General features: G+C 22.9%; 1 protein-coding gene across 2 annotated transcripts in view; it reads left to right on the top strand.

Annotated features, from left to right (window-relative positions):
- LOC114129933 (protein qui-1) overlaps nucleotides 1-26,639 on the top strand; it is a 176,850-nt gene that overhangs the window by 93,028 nt on the left and 57,183 nt on the right. For both annotated transcript variants that reach the window (XM_050201730.1, XM_050201729.1), the window contains exon 3: nucleotides 11,067-11,146. In XM_050201730.1, coding sequence (XP_050057687.1) covers nucleotides 11,067-11,146 — 80 coding nt within the window. The remainder of the gene's footprint in view (nucleotides 1-11,066; nucleotides 11,147-26,639) is intronic.

Below are 26,639 nucleotides of genomic sequence, written 5' to 3'. Positions count from 1 at the left end.
AATATTTAATTATTGTATTTATTTTATTATTATTACTATTATTATAAATTTATATAGGTATTATATTTTTAAGTAAATTATTAATATGATATAAATAGGTATTATTATAACAACTGTCGATTAACAACTATGGCAATAATATAATATTACACCTTTGGAATGTTGTAATTAATTCTCATGACGTGAACTTCTAATGAAACAGGAGACCCCTTGTCTAAAATGTTTTAAAAACTTTCGAATACAATGCCTACACTACGTGAAGTATATTCTTGGGGTTTTGTTAAATTTAAAAACATAACACGCCTCGTTTTCGGTGTAAAAGAGGTTTCAGCTAGTTGTTCTGGTTGTTCGTGGTTACTTTACTAGTAAGGTAATTTATTGTTACCTTGAATTCGTTCCACTGTTGTTATGTTTTATTTTTATTTCTTCTAGACTTGTGAAGAAAATCGTTTATCACTGTCGGGCAGTGTAAAAAGTCCAAATATTTTTTTAAATCGTGCTTTAAGCTCGAAAAATGATCTCAGAAAAACTATGCGTTACCCGCGTTATATATGATTCGTACACTAAATATCACTCGTTTTTCAGTTTGTTTTGTTTTTTGCTCTTCCAGTTGCACTGCACTTTTTTTTTTAAATACTTCTATTATATAACTAATACTTATAAATCAACAATATTTATCTTAATGTGAATTTTTTTCATCAAAACTAATATTTTTTTTTTTTACAATATATTTAATTCCATAAAATATATTAAGTAATTATTACCACATAAAGTACATATTATAAAGCGATATTCGAATAATATAATATTATGGCAATATATTAGTATTTTATAAATAAGTGTCAGTTATTATTTTAAATAAATAACAAAGCATGCATAAGTATTCTATCAACAAACATACAGTTATGCATCCCTTGGGATGTACATGCATTTTAAAATTAATATTTTATTTTAGTCAAGTGAATATTTTGTGAGAATAACTTTCAACGATCGCGCGGAAAACATCGTGTTTTATTTTAGTATATTACATAAAAAAAAATGTGTATATTTTAATATTTAAAAACATTATAACATGATTAAAAAAAATAGTATTAAGCAAAAAAATTTAAATTTAAAACTTTTTTTAACAAACAAAAAAAACTTTAAATGTTTAACATAATTTATTGTATTATACCTATTTTACATCAAACAATGTACATTTGTATATACTATTCAATATTCATATTTTAATCTACATATATAACTAAGTCCACTCTCTTATTTTCTTTATTCGGGGAAAAAATACCTCGTAATAAATTACATATAAATGCTACAGTGAGCTGTAAAATCATGTTATAATTTGACTCATGTTGTTCTAACTTACCCCTGATACATATAATTAACCAAATACAAAAATACTTTTAAATAAAATATTTTTGTGTAGATATGTAACAATTTATTTTTACTTCTATCTAGCCATTAATAGCCAATAAAGCAATAAATACCTACATTATCAAATTTAAATTTAAACACATTTTATCTTCAAAACTTATTTCTAAATATATTTACATTAATTTTCTCAAAGCACTATTATGTACTATGATGCAGTAAAATCAGAATCTGGTTTAAATTTCTAATTATTTTTTTGCATTTTAAGTGTGTTTATGAACAGTAATTATCATTTATTAATATATTTTATATTTATATTGTTAAACTATAATAGTTCTATTACTAAGAACTTAATTTAAATAATAATAATAACTTAAGATAATATTGTTAATAGTTTTTCATCGATTTTAACTATGACCACATTAACAAATATTAATTATCAGATAACAAAGTGGTTTACCATAACCACTTTCAAATTTGTAACCTTGTATATTGTATATTATATACGGACTGTAGGATTATTTTTCCAAGAGGCAAGGGTTGGTCCATCACAAAAAAACGATGGTCAATTATTCATTCAATACCAATTTAATCAGTTTGATGTCAAAACTGTTTACGACATAAATCCTTTGAAAATGGAAAAACAAGTATTGAAAGAGGATTACTTCCATTGTGATTTGCAGTAACATACTTGTATTCATTCATTTTTTATTTCTATCCTATAGATTTTCTATTAAACCTTTAGAAAATCATTTTTCTATTACCATGTTCTTAAATTCAATACATATACATTAATAGATAATTTTCTACTCAAATAATATAATACAAAAGAAAATTTACACATGAAAAAAGTAAACTTATTTTTTGTTTATTCATAAGTAAAATTATTTAAAATACCTACTATAAAAGTTAAAATCGTATGTATTTTATATCATACGGTAATAAACTGTTTAAAATAATTAGAAACAGTCAAAAAAATATTTTATGTAACTTGAGTATCAACTTTAGGTTATAATAAAAAACAAGATTAGAAATAAAATTATAATCCGATTTAATATGAATGTTATAATTATCAATGGCATACAATGGCTATACCTATTTAAACATAAAATATCATTCATAAATAAATATATAGTAAAAGCAATATTTTTATGATATTGAAAATTATTTGAGCGTTAAACCTAAGAATTATTACAATATGTTTCAAGTTATTTTATAACAAAACAGTTAAAATTTCTGGTTTTTAAGTAAGGAATAATTATAATATAATTTAGTATTAATATAATTTAAGCTTAACTACCTGCAATTTATTGATTTTAAATAACTAGAATAAGATTTATACTGAAAATAAATGTTATGTTAATTTTTTTTGTATTTTATACATTCAATATTTGAAAAATGTGAAGAAAAAGTTAAAAATGTTATCCATAAAATAAAAATAATTTTAGTTCATTTGTTGAATAAGTAATAACAAAATATATTATCAAATCTAATTATTTGAAGGTAATAATTTAAATGTAATTTTTTCGGACTTCCAAAGTCACCTATCAGTATCAGATCACAATATAATATAATTTTTATATTCTAAACTATTTAAGAAAAATCTAGTGTCTTTTGTACAATGAAGTTTTTTTTATGATATATTTTTTTTTTTTATTTTAGAGGTAAAATATTGTAGTAGTATTGTACAAGACCAGTTTTTACCTATGCAATATATTAACAATTTAATAACAATTTTATTTTAAATAGGTCATAATATTTCAAATTTATTATTGATTGTTAACAATAAATATAAATTAAAAAAAAAAAAAATATTAACTGAAATATTATGTAAACATGAAAATGTTTAGAGTAATAAATTTCAATTGCAATAAAGGATAAACAATTTCTTTTAAATTTAAATAAACCTGACTTCTAAATGCTCTATTTTATTTGTATTCAACCCTTGATACATAAATGGGCTTCATTCATACTAATAGAAAACATTAAATGACCTGTGAGGTCATTGCATGATAAATGGATATATCATTGTCTTTACCGTCTATCAGGTTGTTTTTGTGTAAAATATACTAATATTGTATTTAATATCTAAAAAAATATGTTAAAAAAATATTACAATAAACATGAGTATAACTTATATGTATATTTATAATGAGAGTTTTGTTTTGAAAATTAGTAAAATTTAAATTATTTATTAAATAAAATGTCACATTTGGGTATAATATTTCTAGGTAAATATAATCGATAAATAGATGATGAAAATAGAACAGTACAATATTATAACATTAAACATAAAAATAAATTGAAACGTTAATATATTGGACTAGTTACTTCAGTAAGTCATACCTAATCAATAATTATTTGTTCTATTATAATATTTAAATCATTAACACTATTGAAGTGGGTACTTTTTTAAATTTTAAAATGTATTGTATTAAAAGTGCCATCTCAGGATTAATTTTGCAGTGTCTGGATTTTTATACAAGAGTATCTGCAAATAGCCTTTTAGACAATTTTTAATTCGTTTTAGTTCATTGTTGAGCATGCTGAAGCATTTTTAAAAATGTATAATATATATATATATATATATATGTACATAAACATAGTTTTTAATCAACCGTAACTCATCTTTTCAACTACCTACTACTTTATTTTTAATTCACAGCTAAAAGTTAATTTACATTAATTCCTGTTCGATAAAATCTTTTAGCTTCACTCAATTTATTTCTTATTCTAGTTTTTATTTTAATAAACACAAATAATATTCGTCAGTTATATTATGCACATAATGTTTTTAATTTCCAAAAAAATTGATAAAACAGTACAGTGAGAAAATTTGATATAAATATTAATTATAAGTTGGTAATTTCCATACACTAACTCAGTTCTAAAAATAATACGAAAAACACGTCATATTTGTTTTTAAAAACACTTTAAGTTTTATAAGTTACGTGAACTTATTACTTGAATACTAAAGCACTCATAAATTTTAGTTTATGTCGACATAACCGAAATCTTTCCATCCAACGGACGTACTGTAGAGAATTACAATTATAAATATTCATTATTTGAATAAGTTTTTTTCAGAGATTTTACCCCGAAAAATGTGCAAAAAAATTGTTATTTAATAAACATACAAATATATAATAAGCAGCTATTCGATGATAAAATAATTTTCATCTGCTGGAATACTAATGCAAAAAGTAGTTTATACATCGTTAACCATGCCCCAGTGCATTATTGTGTCTTGGTGCCGAACTATTGGTAATGGTGCGTGAAAAAAAAATTGAGAATAAAGCAATGAACAACTTGGTATTGAATAAACTCTCAAAAGCACAGTATAAAACTTTATTACCAATAAGACTGGATTTAAAATATTTTATTATAAATTTTATATAGGTACTAAATATGGGTTGTACGGTACTATAAGCATCATCACATTATGATTGTTTAACATAATATCTACCGTAAATAAATGTGAGAATAATATTAATACCAAAAGCAACTAAAGATGTCTTGCGTTGAACAATTTTCATAAATTAGTTGAAATGTTTAACTATTTTGTTGATTTTGTACAAATTTCCATCTTAAAATTTGAAAAAATGAAGAAAAATTGTTTGAGTATAGATAATTACATCAAATTGTATGATTCATAATATGTTTGATGGTTCAGATTTTTTTTAATTAAGTATAATATAAAAGTAAAATTCAAAATAACAAAAAGGTGATGACTCTTTTTATTTAATTCGAATTTTTATATAATGATTATAATGATTCCAAACAATTAATATAGTTTCATATTTGTATAATTTTCAAAATATATTATATAATATTTGGTAAAATATTACTATATTGTGCTAGATATTAAAATGCTAATAATATTGAAAATATCAGAAAAAGACATACTATTTTTTATCCATTGCATACAAAAATCAAAAAACTATAAATTATTAAATATAATATGATGTATCAAATAGCTTAAATTGATAAAAACATGCCCACATCGCTGAAAAGGTTGAGAATTAATATTTTATTTTCAAATTTCAACTATAAACTATTTTATTATTAACTATATGATAATGTTATCCGTGCTAGTCGTGTTAAATAATATTACAACTGACAGAAAATATAAAATAGAATAGACAAAACTAAGGAAATGAACGAAAATGTTACATAGTGGATATTTGAGAAATAAGCAATTGATGAAATTGTGAATATAATACATTTAAGAAAACAGGAAATGTAGAATAAAAATAGAAAATTCAGAGCACGGACTTATTCAATATGCTCGAAAATGGATCATTGAGTTCTGAACGTGCGATATTATTTAAATATAAATTCAAATTCAAATGCGTATAATAAATTTTACGTGCTTTATAAAAGTATTTACGAGTGTGGTTAATATACTTTTTTTCAATATCATCAAATAACAATAATTATAACCAAAAAAAAAATAAAAATAACGCAATCAAATAATAAATACTTAAATACAATATTATTATATTTTTAGCAGTTTATAATTGCATATAATGTTAATTCATTTAATATCAGTATTTATACGATAATAATATAATATAAACTAAACCATGTAATATAATTTTATGAAGTATTTTTCGTATGATTGCAATAATTGCGTTTTATATACTTTAATCAAATAATAAAAATCATTAACTATTAACATCACATGAACAATATTTGTTTTTATTCATTCTTAAGTCAAGAATGGTCGCGTATTTTTTTTTTTTTATTCTGAATATTTAATATTTAATTAAGCCGTTATTACCATTTACGCTATTAAATTTAGTCAATAAATTATTGTTTGAATTATACATGTTTGTATAGTGGTACACCACACGACTCATAAGAATTTCATAAGCAAGTTTTGATCTAAAGTTCAATTGTCTAGGTAATTTATGAAGGTCAGTAAAATGCCATGCGTAAAATAATGCTTATTATTTATTTTTTTTTTTTTAAGTGAAAATATCTTAATACTCATAAACAAAAATGTTTTGTTGGCATATTATAGAGAAATTTCATTTTAAATCAACAATTTATTATTTAAGTGAATATTTTTTAATTTTCTAATGTGTAGTTTTTTAGATTCTGAGTGAAGAGATGAATGTATTTCAATATAATAAATAAACTCTAAAATTTGTACATGTACTAAAATATAATATATTTTTTTTTATTTTTGAATGATATAATGTATCACATTATGCATAGAGCCAATTAATTAATCATTGTTTTTACTTCCACGTGTCGATATACATATACTGTCTATATTATTAAATTTATCAGAAATTTATAACTTATAAGTATAAAGTATAGTGTATACATGTTTTAAGTTAATTGAATTAGTAGAGTGATGTTCTGGGTAAATAAACTTTCTATATATTTGTTTAGCTTCGCTGTATTTCTTTAAACTTGACATTTATACTATAACTGGTAAACTATTTATTCAATATCAAAGGAATAAGAAGAAATTTAAAAGTATGCACTCTGTGTTATAAATTATAATTTAAAATACAAAATCTGAGTTTGATATTTTGTTTTTAATAATATATACTAAAAGCTGGTAGGTAGCGATTTTGAATATAATGTGAAAAAATATAAAACGTCAAGCATCTAAAAACTTTTTTTTTAAAAATGTAAAAAGTTTTTAAATAAACCGAAATAACAATAATGGATCATTTTAATAACAAATATTTGTATAATTTATACACAGTATATTATGGTTCAATAACTTATAAAATAATTTAAAGATATATTTATAAATTGGGTTTCGATTTCGGTGAATTTATTACTGTATATAATCGGAATTAATCAAAATAATGGATAGGCTTAATTTTTTTTTTATTTATTGATTTATTTAAGACTCGACTAAATATCTGAATTATTACCTATACATTTTATCTCGTAAATTTAATCTAATTATAGCCAACGGGAATATTTTGAAACGTCATTATATCTTCAAATTAAAAGTTATTAATGGGAAGCGGACGTCAAATTAATTTATGGGTAGAAATGGTACATCGCTTAGAAATCATCCCATTATTACAACCCAACGAATCCTTTGACGACACAAAACAACAGTATCAGCATCGTTATAATAATTCAAATGTTTAATTTTAAGCTCAAATAATGTTTTGAAAAACATTGTTTTTCTGTGTATTTGCAATTTTTTTAGCCAATGTAAAATATATCCAGTGAAGTTAATATTAGTGTAAAATACTAGCTGTAATTCTTTTTCTCAAAAATATATTTTTTCTTATATGTGAATACAAAATAAGATCATTAGTTGAAAAATTAAATTCGACCCTTCGTTGGCCATTTAGCTTAATATGTAACACGATTCTTACCTTTTTATGAACTTAGTGCTCGTATTATACTTTATCCACTTATTCTCCATCCAGAAACTTCAGATATTATAATAATATCAAACAATTGTTCTATAAATGTTAAATATATTTAGAAAATAGATATAATTATAAAATTACCACTAACATAGTAATATAATTATACTTATTGTTGTAATACAAAAATTAATTATTTTAACATAATATAATATATCACTGGTAGGTTATATTAATAGATGTACTTTTACTAAAAATTGTCGTTATAATTAATGTAATTAAATACATATATTTTGTAAGCAATATCTATATTTCTATTTTGTTTTATTAAAATGTATAATCATCCAATTGATACATTATAATATATATATTATGAATTAATGCTGAATAGCGCGTAATATTTTTATTTAAATCTAGCTATTAGGTAGTAATAATAGGTATGTAGTCATGTAAATACCACATATACCTAAATCATAAGTAACCTACTTATCAATTTTCAGTTTTTATGAAAAATGTTTACGTATTTGTACGAAAAGCTTTATATTTTTAACGGTAATCTTTAGAGAATTATGCAAAGTATATGGTATGGGCTTGAGTGGTACCTAACCAATAAGTATTTTACAAATAGTTAAAAAAAAAACTTATTATTATTTTCATATTTTATGAAAATATTTATAATCCATTGTTCATTTTGTATATTATGTTATCAATATTTTATTTTATTTATTCTAAAGTTGAGGATGACTAAGATGTTTGGTTCAGATCTATTAAAGGTGTTACAAACATGATAATATAATTAATTCTCTCTCGTATTTCGGTGCCTGTGTCGGGCATGCTGTGTCGTTGACGCGTCCGTTATATAATAAAAATGTGACAACTCCAATTGAAATGTGTGTTGTAATTAAATGTCCAATGTCTCTTTGTTTAATAAAATATGTAATTAAAATACCTATTATCATAAATGTAGTGACATAAACAGACATGAAAACGAACATGATATTATTATGTGTATACACAATGGTTTATAAAATACCTATTTTTATATATCTTAAACCCTATTGTTAATTGTATTTTTATTATTTTAGAGTAAATAATAATATTGCAACTTATAAATATCAAGTTAATTTTAATTGGTTTCTTTTTTTCTAAATAAAGGTATTACTATTAAATTTACTATAATATATGATTGTATGCATTCTGAAAACATACTAAAATAATTTTAAAATTTTAACAAAAAAAAAATGTGTTAGACTAGGTTAGGTATACATAGTACGTTATCGTATACCTAATATTGATTGAGTATATTAATTACTGGTATATATTGTTTTCTTATTACAATACGTGATAAAAATTTCAAAATATTTAGATAGACTAACAATAATAATTATAATAATATATCTCAAATATATTCATACTATTCTACGGTGTTAATAACAATAATTCGTATAATATATTATTATAATATTTAATAATATTTAAATGAGTCCGATATTTTCGATAAATATTATACATCTAGCATATTGTACTTATAATAAAATTTTTTTTTGAATTATGAATTTGAATTATTATATTTTATTTTAATTCACTCAATTTTAATCATTATTAATTTTCACTTTTAATAATTTGTCATAAGATATTGTATAAACCTAAATGGTGTAAATGTCTTATTACTTTTTAATTACAGAAGCTTTGTATACGGAATTATAATTGTTTTGAATATAAACTTCCAATAGTTTGGGTTAAATCTGCCACTTAATTCATTATGTACACTGTAAATTACAATATACAAGTTATAACAAGTTACTGGATACTTGACCGAATCAGTACAAGCCATGAACAGCTGTGCATGATGTTTAATGGTGTCGATCTTTGATGAAATTGTCACAATACCGGACCGCAGTTGACCTTAAACTAAATATTATAATATTGTGATCTATGGGCGATAGTTAGATACAGGATACCCTTGACCCATATATTATATCAATATCAAGTTCAAACACTAGTGCACTTTATACAGGGTGGTTTACTCCTCACAGTTATTCCTTCATTATTAATATTAATATAAATTATGATTTTTTGCAACTATTAAGGACCTTGATAATATTTTCAAATACATAATTTTTGTATGCCATTCAAAGAGTATTTTGTGATAAAATCACTTTTTTTTATTTTTATTTATTTATTTTTTTTTTTTTCATAATTATTTTAAAGTACAGATTAGTTTTAGTCAAATTTATAACTACAGTATTTGAATTGGGATGGTGTTATCGCTTGTTTTTATCCTAAGAATATATCCATGTTATCTAATAAAAAATTATATACCCATTTTTAATTATTATATACTCAATTTAATATAGATTTTATATAACTTAGATTTGATATTAAATGTTCGACTTTTATTAAACAAACAAAACAACGTCAAACTTCTTTGATAGGAAAACTAGATTATTTACCTAAAAAATTTGACATTTTTATTATTTTTTTCAAATATATTTATTTATTAACCTCTGTGTAAACAAAACCATGTCTTCATTATTATTATTAAATTTAAAGATACTTTGAACCCTTGACAATCATACTATATTTTACACAATTATTGGACAAAATTACGAATATTAATTAATCTAAATCTTATTTAGTTTTAAGAAAAAATTTATGACGATTGTAGTAGTAAATATTTTCTATCTAGTCAATGATTTAAACAACCTTAGGATCATATACTTAAGTTTAAATTAAATAAATTGTATTACAACTCTTAACATTTCAATATTTCAATGAATTCACGGTTCACTTGAGTTATTGAACTACATCATAAGCAATAATTACCTTTACAATTAATCAATATTTTTTATATGCTAATACACTCATAGTAAGCTATAACTACTTGTATTTGTTAATAAATAGAATATAATATGTATTATACGTACATACTTTATTCAATAAAGTATATAAATAGACACTATTCAAATAAGTTATTATACTTGAGGTTATTCAATCAACCTATATTTTAAACAAATAAGTAGAATTTTAGTTTATAATATTATACTTATCGATGTCCGATTACTATTTTGAATGTATATTTGAAACCAATAGCTTTTTAGATTTGAATATTTATTTTTAATGAACAAATCCTAAATAAAAATTATTTAAAAAATGAAAATTATATAAAATACTAAACTAGTTACCTACTTTCATGAATTAAGTATTTTAAGAAGTATTCTATTTCAACGATAAAATATTGAAAATGTATTTTCATTTTACTCTAAATATATATAATACTAATTTCTATTTCAAAAATTTAACAACTAAATTATATATTAATGTATTAAAAATAATATTTTTCAGATTTTTTGGAAGAGAGGAGATGTATCTTGGAAAATGTGGGTCCAGATCTACAAAACCTGTACGACTCAACTGGCTTAGAGGTGATTGGAAATTATTTTATTTTATTATTTCAATAAGTATAAAAAAATAAAATCAAATGAATTATTTTAATATTTTTAGTAGATCTTATACACCTAATCTAAACCAATAAATAAATAGACAATTTTTTTTTTAGTAATAATTTTATTTTATATTTACTTTTGTACTTTTATTTGAAATATAATTTTAAATACGAGTATAAAATAAAAAAAATAAATAATTGTTTTGGTATGATCTCTAACTTTATTATTAAACACAGTAGGTACTCCTGACTTCAATTTATTTCCAAGTGTCTACACCACAACGGCATGCATAAGCGTGCCTATATAACGAAGAAGTTAACCCATAAATTTCCATTCATTCATTCTACTTTACACTCATTTCACAAACACCTGCAATAATACGTGAAATATGAGAAAACTAAGTACAGGGTAATATCATATTATATAATATTATATACAACAGATCTGGATCCTAAAATTGGGATTTCTAATTTATACCCCGGTTTGTAGTTTCAATACAATTTATAAAATGAATAATATTACAAACTTATTTTGGGTTTTGTAATTCAGTCAATTAAACACATTTTTAATTTGTATATCTTATTTATGATTCATATAACACTTAATGTATTATTCAAATTACTAGATACTGATTATTGAATTACTTCTTATAAAGTAAACATTTTCAAAATTGATTACAAAATATTTTCGCTGTTATTTATTTTCTCTCGTATCTATTTAAAGAATAGTATCAATTAGCCAGAAACGGCTATTACATCCATTATAATTGTTATTCTGGTCACGAAATTCATTCTTTTCGTTATTTTCTGATTAATAGCTTCAATTGTGTTTTCATCTGAAATATAATTCATAAAACATAGACTGTTGGGTGGATTTAGTTGAATATTTTTATATATATTTTTTTTAACTAAGTTTAATTTTGTCTCCAAATAGAATTGAATCCACGCTGTGAGAGACATTTAATTTGTTGAACAAAACAAAATCATGTATATTATGAAGGAAAATACATGTCCACAAAATATTATGAAGTTATTTTAAATTTTAATTTAAATTATGAGTAGGATAAATCACGATTTTAATAACAACCTATAATTTTAGGTTTTGGTAGTTTTAAATATTCTATTAAGATCTTTAAATCTGTATTAATGAGTGACGAATAATAACTAAAAAAAAAATTAACTGTGCATTTTCATAATATTATTGAGATATATACCTTACTAAAAAAAATAAATAATTAAACTAATGATCTTTGTAAACATTAAAAAAATATGTTTTATAGTATTTTTATCAAATATTTATTGAATTTAATGTAAAATAAATATTGTTTTAAAATGAAAAAATAAAGTATTAAAAAAAAATATATTTTTTTTTTTATATGTTATAAAGTTGAAATATTTGTTATTGCACACTAATTACTAATTAATTTATTTTAATGACATAAAATACTTATATTTATTATAGTTTTTATTCGATTGTCTATTTAGACATTCTAATATTAATGAATAGTACAAACAGTATAATATATTGATTAATATTAAATAATGTACGTATAAATTTATATCGTATTAATTACATCCATATTTAATATAATATACTTGTATATTATCTTATATTTTCAAATTTTAACAAATTAAACATATTATTATTACATGGCACTGTTAAAATTTAAGCAATTTCAAAAAATTATAGTTTTCTTCTAAAGTATTGTAGGTATCGATTATTTTAATTTTATTATAAAAAAAAAAAAAAATTACAATTTAATTATAAGCAACAAAATATTATTTATTACATGTGCCTATTACAAATTCATAAATAAATGCTGTAAATTAATTCAAAATATGAACAAATATTAAATTAAATGTTGAATAAATATTTATTGTAATTTTTGATAAATATCTTCAAGTCATAATATTTTAACATTCAGTAACTCAACACTTCATATAAGTAAAAATAATAAGATTCCTCTATTAATTGTTTTTATTTTTTTATTTATCTATCTTACATTTGACTTACTTGATTTCAATCGAGTTTTTCAAGACAATTTTACTAATTCACTTTTAAATAACAACAAGGATGTTGGAAATAAATGAGAAAGTTCATTGTCAAATACTCTGACTTAAACTGTAGGTTTTAGTCAGCCTACGCTATTTTTCAATTATACTAATAGGTATTGGAAATAATGGTTGAGTTAACCTATTTTCTTCTTAGTTCTTAGTCGATAATTATAATATTACGTTTTCTCAAAATACATTGAGAAATTTATTTCGAAATTTTTTTTTTTATAAACTGTACCTATACAAAAAATATTATAATTTAACTAAAAAATTAACATTTGCAATTTGATGTATAAATTATCAAATACCTTTTAATATCTTATAATTTGTATCATATTAGCTTATAATATTATCTGTATCATAATATTAAAGTAATCAACAGTTATTTGTTTAATTTTTAGAAATACGCAACAATTCACAGAAAAAAGGAATTATAGAAATAGAATAATTCGATTCTTTAATAAGTAGTATTACATTGTACAGAATAACGTACGATTTTTTTTTATATAACCATTATAACTTACTGTCATATGCTTGTTTTTATAATTTATTTTCTGGAATCGTGATTTTTTACGAGTCTCTTGGGCTCGTCTTCATAGTATTTCTATTGAAGACATCTATTTTGTGTGCACGTATCCGCCGTTATAGATGCTCTGGATTTACATACTGTGACCAGAAAATTATTTCGATGTATGGTAGTTTTTCATTGTTGAAACTCGTTGTATGAATATAAATAACTACGGCTTTAACGCATAAAACTATATGGCTTGTTTTGTTTTAAATTGAGTGTATACAATGTTGAAGTTTTCAAGAAATAAAAGTTGAAGGATATTAGTAATCATTAAACAATAAATTTTAACAAATTTTAAATGATTGACTATCAATCTTTTACAAAACCGATTACGAATTTTAAATTTTCAAATAAGGTGATTCTATTTTTCATTTATAACGATAAAACTTATATATGTATTAAAAATAAAAATATATTTAATATATATTATAATATATTTAGATATAATTAAATATCTGATGATTTGAACAATTAAAGTTTAAGGAAAATCTGTTGTTTTTTTTAATATTATTGATTCACAGAAATCATTTTTCATGACATAAAATATCATATATCATTGTATAACATTATAATTTTCTTAAACAAAATTAGTAATAAATATAAATGTTTTTAAGTTCCATAACTGGATGGGCTTCCCTTTTCACCCTTTTCATATTATATCATTCATGTTATTATTTGTAAATTAAATAAAAATTATGTCATCATATTCGCTTAGTGTGCTTCATTGGCCGATCATACATTTTCCAAATAATAAAAATAAAGATTAATCTTCTATTGTTTCTAATGTATTAAATCAATAAAAATATTGTCAGTATAACGATAATTTAACTATTTTTACTAAAATGTTAGAAAATATAAATTCACATATAACGGAGTATGCCGACTTAGAATCTTAACATTAGAATTTAGATCCTTAGGATATTGGTTTTGGATATGCAAATTCGACGTAATGTGAGTGTAAAGGAGTTAACGGTTTTGAATAATGGATAAGGATTTTCCTCAAAATCTATTAATTAATAATTAGGTGACCGTTGTTATAGAAGAGAAATTAGAGAACACGAAACAGCTTTTAACCGTACAAACCCTTTACGTTTACCCTTACCCTTTCATAATCAACTTTCCATATTACACTCATTCATACAATGCAGACCCGGTTGAACCAATTTGCACTCACCTCATTCTGTGTAATGTGACTCCATCATTGATCTATAATATGTTAACCTTATCAAACTTTGGTTGTTCAAGTATTTTGATTCTTTAGAAACCTTAACCCAAACTCAATTTTCCCAAACATGATCATTATTAACATTGTATTAAAGTGACATATTCTTAAATATTGCCATAAATATACTAGCCTATCAAACAAATATTAACCAATCATAATACATTCAATGTTCTTCGTATGGTGTTTAACACTATTTAACTACTTTAAAATGTCAAAAAATAACTGTATCTAGTATTAACCCAAAAATATAAAACAATTTCAATTATTTATCATTCTAAAATTATAGTTTTTTGAGTAACATTCAATAAGTAAAAAGTGAATTAAATAAAATTACAATAAAACTTAATTATGATATTATACATAACTGAATACTTAAATTAAATAAATAAATAATTTGAATGAAAATAATAACTTTCAAAAATTCTTTTGAAAGGGAATGTGTTATTTAAAAGCTTAAAATTTTAAATTATTATTAAAAAAATACAACAATATTTTATTTTATAATTAGAAATATTGAATATACAAATATTATAAATAAAAAAAAACATTAGAAAAAATAAATCACATAAAGTCACATGAAAAAAAAATAGAATATTATTAATTTGTTTGAGAAATTATTGCAAATAAATAATATTTTATGAATATTAAGTTATTATATTAAAAAATTAAAAATATCAAAATCATTTATTAATTTCTTTTCATTATACTAAAAAATCAAAAAAAAAATTTTCAGCAAATAGCAATTTATAAAATTTAAATTATATAAATAGTATGATGGACATAAAGAGACTTCATATATTAGATAAAAAGTGAGTGTCACAAAAAAAAAAAAAAATATTATTGTAAATTTAAAATTTCCATTTTCTGGTAAAACATTTATACTGAAAGTGATTTTTTATATGTTTTGAAAGTTATACAAATAGTTGGAATAAGACAAATTTATGAGTGATGTTTGAAAAACAAGATATTTAAACTACCAAAAAACATATAAACCGATTGACACTCAATTGAACTTTCTATATGCATGGGCGCCCATTGGGAGTGGTAAGATAGGGCACTTGCCCTCCCCTTTGGACAAAAAAATATTATGCACTTGTAGCTCAATAAATATTAAAATAATATTATTATTATCTTTAGTATCTTACATTTAAATTTTTTTTTTGACCCCCCTCTCCTAAAATTTAACCTATGAGTGCCCATGTCTATATGGTAACTTTATATAAGTAACAATGAGATGAATACTCTCCACATCTCTGATTACGTTCTTTGTAATGATTTGATTAATAAGTATTATCCAACTGAAAATGATTTAGAACTCCATAAGTATTAGATTAAATTCGAAATTAAAAGGTAAAAAAAAAATGATGATTCAATCCTAAAAAAATAGCCCAATAATAACATAAATTGAGTTTCCCTGATATAAACCTACAGCTGATTTTATTTACGGAAATACTACTGAGAATGTAAACACTAAACGTGTATTTACGTTATCCACCAGAGAGCTGAATGTCTTTCATCCTTGACACATTTAGAATTTACATCCACTTCAGGTAATCTAAAGCCAGGTCGTATTATAATGTTAAAGAAATGTATACTTTTCTGATTGTAAATGTATTGGAACAAATTAATTACTAGTATTGATTAAAGTCAACAATACTATATACCATTGTATAAATTTGGCAGAAGATAACAAGGGTAGTTCATATCCCATGTACAATACTTGATAAAAATAGAAGTTCAGATATCCCTTTACCCAGTTACACTTGCTTTTTCATTATAGTCAATAAGTCATAGAGACAAAATTGCATTATTTGTTACATATAAAGAGACTATATTTCTACACGTGATCAATATGCATTTCATTTTTATAATGTAAAAGTCATAAAAAAAAATTAAATTGAGTGCAAAGTTTTAAAGAAATCAATTGAAAACATTGTATTTGATAAAATATTATAGTTATTAAGATAAATTATGTGTTTATAATAAATTATATTTTATTTAATAATTGTATTATTTTTCAATCAGATTTCTTATCCTCCTAGTTATATACGTTATATAAAATTACACTAAATCTATTTTGGGAAAAATTACGGGAATTATAATAATTACAGTATTAAAAATGATGAAACATCGATATTTATAAAATTTCATGTTATTTGTTAATTCAAATAATTATTTGATAATTCTACAAGGAAATTTATAATATGAACAATCAATATAATAATAAGTTAACTTATTTTACTTAAATCAAATAAATTGAATTTTCGTAAAAATATTATTGTAAGCAACGTTAAATTAAAACAAAAATAGGAAAAATTAAAATAACATTATACCTATTATTTTTATTTACGATAAATTCGCTCCACGTTCAATTATAATATGTAATGCTCTTAGTAACATTTGAACACAACACAATAAAATTGTCAAACGAGTAGGTAGTTTATTGGTTAAAAGCATGCTAACGTTTATAGGGAATCGAAGTGTGGTTTGCGTATCGACGAAACGTGCCGATATTTTTAGATATGGGACTGGGGGTGGGTGATGAAAAACAAAGAATTTTCTCAGATTTTTACTAGGAAATAAAAGTTATGTTAAATAAAAAGCAAAAAGGCAGTGGCGGAGACTATGTTTGGTACACGAAAAAGGAATGTTATCCAGCATAACGATAACGGATGTGTAGTCTAATAGAATAAAACTCTATAGAGTAGTCAGCGTTTAGTGAACGGAACACACGGAAACATTTTCGGTCGAATTAATGTAATTTCCGAATCAAAAGCTATCTCAGGAAAATTATGTTATAAATTATATTAGTTTGTGGTAATGATAATGGTATATAGCAGGTGTCAATGAATGGGAGAATTGTCCGAGGTAGGAGCGTTTTATTGGGATTAATGTGGTAACCGAAATTACAGACAGTTTGAGTTCAATTCATCATGCTCAGATCGGTGTGGTTTCGTTGTAGAGTCATGGCATAACTTACGTCAACGCATTTGCCGAATTAACAACGAATACGTTTTTTCAATTCAAAAACCTTAAATAAAAGTAAACTACATAGAACCACAAACTTATACTCATTATATTATTAAACCAACCTTATCTTTTTTTTCCACCAATCACAAATTATAGATTAATCCTGTATTAATTGTTCATATTGTTTTTCATGAACTAGATTTTTAAAAAAGCCTAAATAATTCTCAGATTTTGTTTCTTAAATGTCATCCTAAATCATTCATTAATATGTGAGTTTGGCAATATCAATGTCAACGAAGTGCTAACTTTTTGATTGAAGAAAAAAACTAAAAGACTATAAACATAAATATTTTTAATATAATATTATACGAGTTTTTTCAAATAATTCAAAATTATTTTCTAGAAGATAATTTATAAAAATTCTTTAATTAGCATTTTTCTCAAATAATAAGATTCAAAAGTCTAAGTCTAAGTTTAAGTTAAAGGTTTTAAAAAATAGGTCAACAATAGTTTGCATTCAACAAAATGTGTATGAATTGTTTGTCACGTTGGTTATTCATGGAATTTAATGATTATTATTAATTACATCCCTTCTAAAAGGACAAAACCTGAAGTAAACCCACTTCAAATCAATTGACAGCATAGAAATTTAAACTGATTTTTTTAAGTTACTATTGACGTATTCTGAAAATACAAAAACATATACATAGGTCAAAACAAAAAGGAATTATACTTTTGTAATTAGTTAAAATATTTTATTAATATCCTATTAACTTATAACTTTATTTTAATAATTTATTTATAAAATCTTAAGTCTTAAGACAACGTAATACGAAAATGAATATGTAAAAAAATTATGAGACAGCCTAAACTAAATTGTTTTATAATGAATAATTTATTAAACAACAATAATTTTAATTTTCAAAACCTAAATTAGGCCTAATAAATATTAAATATACAAGATAAAAATGAGTGGCAAAAAATGTATTACAATAATATATTATATCTTAGTACTTATAAATAAATTTTTTATATTATAATCATATTATAAAACATAAGTTCATCACTTACTACTAAGCAGTACTTAAAAAAATAACTTACATAATGCTATAGTACTCAATTACTCGGGTAAAATGAAGTTTTGGGAACACTCTAAATGCAAGAGCTTTCATTATTATTTAATAACTCGACGTCGACGTGTTTTACTGTTATAGGAATTAATGAGTGGTAGGAAAAATATGAAAAATTAGAAAGCATGTTCTTCAAAGTCTTTGATAATATAGTCTACGGAGTGATTATTAAGTAGCTGTTAAGTGGAATTATTAGAAATACATTTCGGTAATGGTTATACATAAAAATACAAAAATATAATCTTTACTTAAGATGCATTCCATACGAATTAGTCAACTTTAATAAAAATAAAATGTTCACTAAAAATATATACAATAAAAAAAAATGCATGTAGGTAATACCTATCTTATTAAGAAATATATTTCAACACGTGAAATAAATAAACAAAAATTTACAATTCCGAAATCCAAATGACACAAATAATAATATTTTGTAATTTAACCCTAAAACTATAATATGTCATAATACAATTGTGCTTTAACTTATTTTTTTTGGAATTAGTAACTAAAAAGTAAATATACCTATACATATATTTTTATTGTCAAAACAAATTGAATTTTTGTTTTCAATAATTGTATTATGTACTAGCTATGGAATAATAAAAATTAATTAAAATTTTTGTATATTTGATTATTCTATTCACTCGATTGTGTAAATTATATATTAGACCATACAATATATGATAAAATAACAATTGCCATGATTTAACACTCTAATTCAGTCCTCAAATTACATACATTCACTTTTACTATTGAAAACCGGAGAACTCACTTTGATATATAGTAGACTCCAAATGTGATTCCTCATTGAGTATTTGAGTATGTCAATGTAATTAATATTAATGTATTCAACTTGATTTCAATAATAAATTAATGTTTATTAAAAAATGATTCTGAGCATAGACAGAATAGTATAAACCAAAAAAAAATAAATAACTTTAAATATATCATAATAAAATAAATTAAGTTTAAAAAAAAATGTTTTATTGTATAACTAATATTACCATTGTACATAAAATATGACTTCTGATTGACAAATGTATATTAACATTCATCACTCTAACTTAATAATATTTTTAAAAGTTTTTGAACTTATTTTAATTTAAAATTTGTCCTGAATAGTTAACTAATATGAAAACATAAATATACATTTAAACAATCAATATAAATTATGTACTTTGGAAGTATTTGTTAAATAGTTTTAGTTCTTCTTGAACGAATTTCATCTTCAGATTCGAATGTATTTTCTGTTAGAAATATAAGGTAGAGTATTTATTAATTTCTTTTATGCGATGATTTGGAATGTTTGAATTTTGTTTATTTTGAATTTTTTTGTTTTTTTACTACTCTATAGTTTGAATATACGTTCGGATGAGTTTAGTTAGGAATTTGTATAAGAGAATTGTAGTATTTACATTCATATATATATTTATTGTTAATGAAAAATATAATCGAAGGTTATAATTAAAATTAAGTCTTTTGGATGTTAGCGGAAGCACTTATATAATTATACAATATGTGATATTAGTTATAGATACTTGACTGTACGTGAAATAACTCAAATAAGTATTTGAGTTTTAAAGGTTAAATAAAATATAATATAATACTTTAGGCAAAAATATCGAAGTACAATTAATTTAGTGTAAATGAATAAATTCAGATATGATTATTTTAAGTCACCTTAAAAATATTTAAAATCATTTATGAAACTAAAATACTACAATATATTGTGTAACATAATTAGCATACAATTTTAAAACTTTTGAATCATTAACATTTAGGTTAGAAAATTTTAGTCTAAATTGTAGATAAAGAACTGAAAAAAAAAAAACTCGAGAACTTAAAAAAAAATATGTACATATTATATATTTATAATATTTTATAACATATTGATAGATTTAGATAGATCATATAATTTTAAAGTTTATAATTTATTTCATATATTTACGAAAGTAAACATTTAATAATTTAAAAACAAAATCCAAGGTCAATTATACAATTTTAAATTAATTGCATGTAATATGGCTTAGAACTTTTAGAGAATTTTTGATTTTGAGAAGTTATTTTTGGATATTTAGATAAGAGGTTACTCAGAATTTATTAAGGACACCTGTATTAATATTATAACATTAAGATATCCTCTTGAAACTCAATCAACTGTCAACATCTTTAATCATAATGTTCTCTTTACGATCATTATGAGCAACTTTTAAATACGTCCTGCAAATTTAAAATTGTCTAAACAGTATCGTTTTTACGTTTAAAAATCAATGGTTTTAAATAAAATTATTATTTACAAATTTAAATGTATTCCATGATGTTATTTGACCAACTCCTTATTCTACAATCTTTCAGGTTTACATAATGTTCAGAAGTCTACACAATTTTTAAACATTAAAGTTGTTTTCGTTGGATGATATATGACCCATAAGTTCTACCTGGTCCCAAAATAATACTAGTGCAGTCTGACAAACTCGTTATGGCCGTTAAGTGATGTCACGAGAATTTCCCCGGGGGTACGAGTGTGTCAGTATCTGATGGAGGGGTATCCACACCCTCTGTGGATGAGTTTGGTTTTCAGAAATCGATTGGCGAACAACATTATTACTTCTGCACCACTCCTGCACACCTGTCCATAAGGCTATATATGAGGAATCCATTAGTCACAAGGAATTTGGCACCGAAATGTATTCCCTACTGCTGCATCGCCACCGCCAAATACGTGGTAAACGAATGAGGGTTTATGGTTTATCACGGATAGGTTGTGCAATGGAAATAGGAAATTCACTTCAGTGCACGAGTTGTATTATTGTTAGCGTCCTGTTGAAATTCAAACTAAACTATAAACTTGCATGATGTTGAATTCGCAAATCCTCAGAAATCCGTTTGGTTAATAAATGGATCAATTTTCATCGTATTTGCTAAAACATGTCTTTTCATTTAATTTTTTTACACCTTATTACGAATTTTACATTCACTTGAACATTTTTTTTTAAATTTTCTAAACGTAATTTAAATTTTAATAACGCTTCATAGTAAATTCGTGTTTTACTACAATAGTGTTGGTAAAAATCAATAGTAGTTTAAATGATATAATGATATGCATTTGTTTTTATCGGATTTAATATCAAAATAAAGCCATTATAGTTTCAATATATAGTGTTTATAATATCATAATATGATTAGAAAATCATTTTCTTGTATTACTAAACATAACATGAAAAACGATTTTGATGGTTATATAATATTCTTTGGCGACATATAAAAAGCCCAATTTTATTATACATTTCGTTATAATATGCTTTATGTATTTTTATGCAATTTTTACCACTACCAGAAAAATATTTTGTTTTATCGTTTTTTTTTTTTTTTTTTTTTGTATTATTATTACTTCAGATATCATAATTTTTATTTTTTATATCATATCATTCAAGAAAGTAAAAGTATTTGATAAGCCGTTATTGTATCTTTTCACTACGACAAAGAGACGGTTATCGAGTTACAATGGGCGTACACCTATACGTCGAGATCACAAAATAGTATTTTGGCACCCTCGGGGCTTGGACTATCATATCTGAAAACTCAAAAACCTTATAATACTTTACGATTTTTTCTACAAGAACACGATTTAGTTTTCAAATGACGATTGTATTTTTATGTCCCAATACATATTTTTAAGAAACGTATCAATTTCGATTACGATTTTTGGCAACGTATTCATTGTATAGATGTACAAATAAATGTTTGATTATATATTATTAATTCTCATGAAAAAAATACGTCCATTTTATTTATTTAACTCTTTAAAATTTAAGATATATAATACATTTTAATAATATTCCAAAAATATACAAAATAATAAATACTATAAATAAATTAAGCTATGAATTTAAAACAATGATTTATAGATAAACTAATGTAACTTTAAAAAATACTAATTATTAAAAGCAAGCTATAATATCATAAGAACTTTTATCTATTGTTAAATATTAAAAATAATATGAGATTTAACTCTAAAGTAGAATGCTTAAAATACAAAAATCAAAAAATCCCATTAAACAAAGTAGAATATAATTTAGAATAACTGTCACAACATTTTTATGTTAACTGCGTGTGCAATTCGACTCAATTAATAAGATAATATATCGTGTTTGTTCATCATTATATAAATATCAAATAGAAAGTAATTTTAAGTTAAGTTAATAAATGATTTAAATTTGAACATTATTCATAATATTTTATGAAATAGAATATATTGAACTAAAATAAATAAATATATATATATATATCTTATAAATAACGCTGCGTTTTATTATTTATATATTCACTTAAAATATTCGTTAATTTTGATATTATGGTAGTACATTGTTTGTAAAACTATTTTAATTCAAGAACGTCCAAAACTTATTCAAATAAATCTTAGATGACACGAAGAACACCAAATGTCGAGTACAATTTAAACTTAATATAACTTTAAACTCCACATCCAAAACTAAAACTTAAATTATAGTAATATACTTAAAATTCCTTCAACATGGTAGGTTCCTACAAATACTAAATCAATCATGATGGTAATATTTTAAAATATTATATGACACCTTATAAAATATTTAATGTATAACACATTAGAAAACACACCTTTTAAGCATGTTAGATTTCCAGGTTTCTATACATCATATCACTGTGGAAGAAAATATCATAGAATGATTATTGTGATTAGTTTCTTATATACACAATAATTGTATCAAATAATAATAAACTTACTTATAAATTATCATTTATCATTATTTATTATTTATATTGACTTTTGTAATCACTGAAATTCGAATTTTAAGGTAAAGTTAATCGGCTGATTGATGTGCGAATACAATGTGGAACAAAAAATTAATCAAACTTGTATAATATTATTATGCTATTTAACATATTGGAGGTATAGAAATAACCGATTATTAAACAATATTATTAATTTTGATACACTTAAAGTGATGCTGACCGAGTTAGAAAACTGTCATACATAAAGAACGATGGGTTGACTTGAGAAACCATTAATAGTTTATCCAGCTTACGAAACAAAGTTTTTATATCCAAATCCTTTATAAATAACTTTCAACTAATCAATTTCTAGAGCACAAAAAAATTTTAATAGCATTTTAAGCTGAGAAAAAACGTAATTTTTCATTAATATATTCTAACCCCCTCATAATTCTATGGCAATATTATTATTATGAATGAGCATAATGAAGAGTTCGGTACCTTGGAAATTCGTCAATCTTCTAACAAACTTTAAAACAAATAAAATGTCTTTACCAGTTTACTCAGTTTAGAGAATAATGCAGGGGTTATTCAGAAAAACTTTGTATCATAAAATATATTTTAACGCTGTAAAGAACTAGAGAGAAGTTTATAAAAGTTTATTTATAAAAAACAACGTTTTTGAAGCAGAGACGATGGAATTTAATAAACGTTATTTTTAAAACAAATAAATATCTGTCTTCAAATAATACAAAAAGATTATTCTTAAAACGTATTAACAAAACTTACAAACGAAAATGCAATTCAAATATATAAATATAAATGATAATGATAATATGCAGTATTAATGTTTTGTGTATGTTGAGTAAGAATTTAAGTGTATTATATTCCAATATTATGTTTATAGTTTTATATGGCTTGGTCAAATTTTAACACTATTTTACTGTACCTAATAGATTTTTAAAATTTGAAATTTTAATTCTTCAAAATTATTAATCACTATAATCACTATCGTTTTGTGTAGAGTTAAAACATTGATCTAATATATTATTATGTTTCTATTTATACTGTTGTTTTTATTTATATATATACTAAATTGTTAAAAGCAGTAATGTGTTCTTTCTTTTCATTAATATTGATATTATGAGTTTCTATTTTTTCAACACTTGAAAATATGATGTATTAAAGTTGAGTAGGAATAACTAACTGTAACTAACCTAACCTAGCTGTCAAATGAATAATGACGAAATTTCTAAAAAAAATATTGTGAGTTCTGAAGCACATATTTTTTTTAAGTTAGTTTATAACTAGGATACATTACGTGAATAATAATTTCAAAACTGGAAGTCACTATTATCCCCCATTTATCTTCCCTCTAACACTAAACACGAAAAATACATATATTACCAATGTAAATTATATAAGTATTAAGTACGCAGTTGAAAACCAGCAACTGGCCAACTGTCATACAGTTAACAATAATCCAAGTCGATCCGATGTCATGAAGTTTCTACAATAAACTCATTATGCAATTTTTTTTTATTTATTTACTTTACTGTAGATACTTTTAGTATCGTCATGGCATCTAGGATCATAACCTTTTAGTCATTAAATTTATTAAAATTGATTCAACATTTTTTGTTAAAAAAAACCCTACTGTCTAAATGAGTCCTATTGTCTGCTACCTCTACGAAATAATATATAAATCATTTCTTTTCTATTAATACACTTATATAAATGTAATATATATTTCAATTGTAGACATCCAATTAATAATCTAAAACTGTAATAAAAAATATTCTGATTTATATGATTTTAAAATAATAATTTTGTTTTACATTCGTTCATCTAGTAAGTAATACAAATAGGTATAATAAGCTATATATTTATATGTTTATATTTTCTAAACTAAATACATTTTAAGATAATAAAAACAAATTATAATTTCTTCCGTGAAACTGTTGCTTTAATAATAAATAATTATACTAAAATGTTATTTTATTTCGTTTTTAATTTCATTAAATAGTCTTGAGCCGGTCTTAATTCTCAATTATATTATTATTTATATAATTCAAGATTCACTGAATCACATTTTTAAGAACATTCTCACATAAAAAACGAATTTGTTTAAATTTTAGAGTTTGATTTAATTCCATCTCTCGTAATTTAATCAAAATGTATACAATGGGATAAATGATATGATTTGGATAATGAAAATATCAAATTAATAATTTGAATTATGTATATTGTGATTATTTTATAGTAATACTTATAAGTGTTTAATTAACGCTTATGATCCTATAGTTATACAAAAAACAAAAAAAATAATAACAACCATAATTGTTCTAATTTAATTTATAAAAATCGCAATAACTTAATTTAATGATGTATTAGTCTAATTTCAAACGAGTATTGCTAGAAAAAAAACCAAAACGATTATTTTAAATAGCACTGTGTTGACCTACCGGGCGGCAGTGTAGCGGAAATTAACGTTCAACGGATTGTTAACTTAGCATTAAAGATTTATCCTGTGTTAACGTAGTCCAACTCACTAGGCCCATTGTTAGTTTTATCGTTCGGATTAACACTTCGAATAGTGAACGTGGTGTTGGCCTGTATCCAACTCCGTGGACTGATACATTACGATTATCTTGAATGTAAATGAAATTAAATTTTTGGGTTTACATTTTATTGTTGAACAATTTGCTGATTTGGTAAAGTATTTTTCGACATAATGAATCCTATAGGAATATATTGCTTGATAATATTT

This window comes from Aphis gossypii, chromosome 2 (genome assembly GCF_020184175.1).
Source record: "Aphis gossypii isolate Hap1 chromosome 2, ASM2018417v2, whole genome shotgun sequence".
NCBI classification, from domain to species: domain Eukaryota; kingdom Metazoa; phylum Arthropoda; class Insecta; order Hemiptera; family Aphididae; genus Aphis; species Aphis gossypii.
Note: the sequence above shows the minus strand (reverse complement) of the source record. Positions and strands in the feature narration are given on the sequence as shown.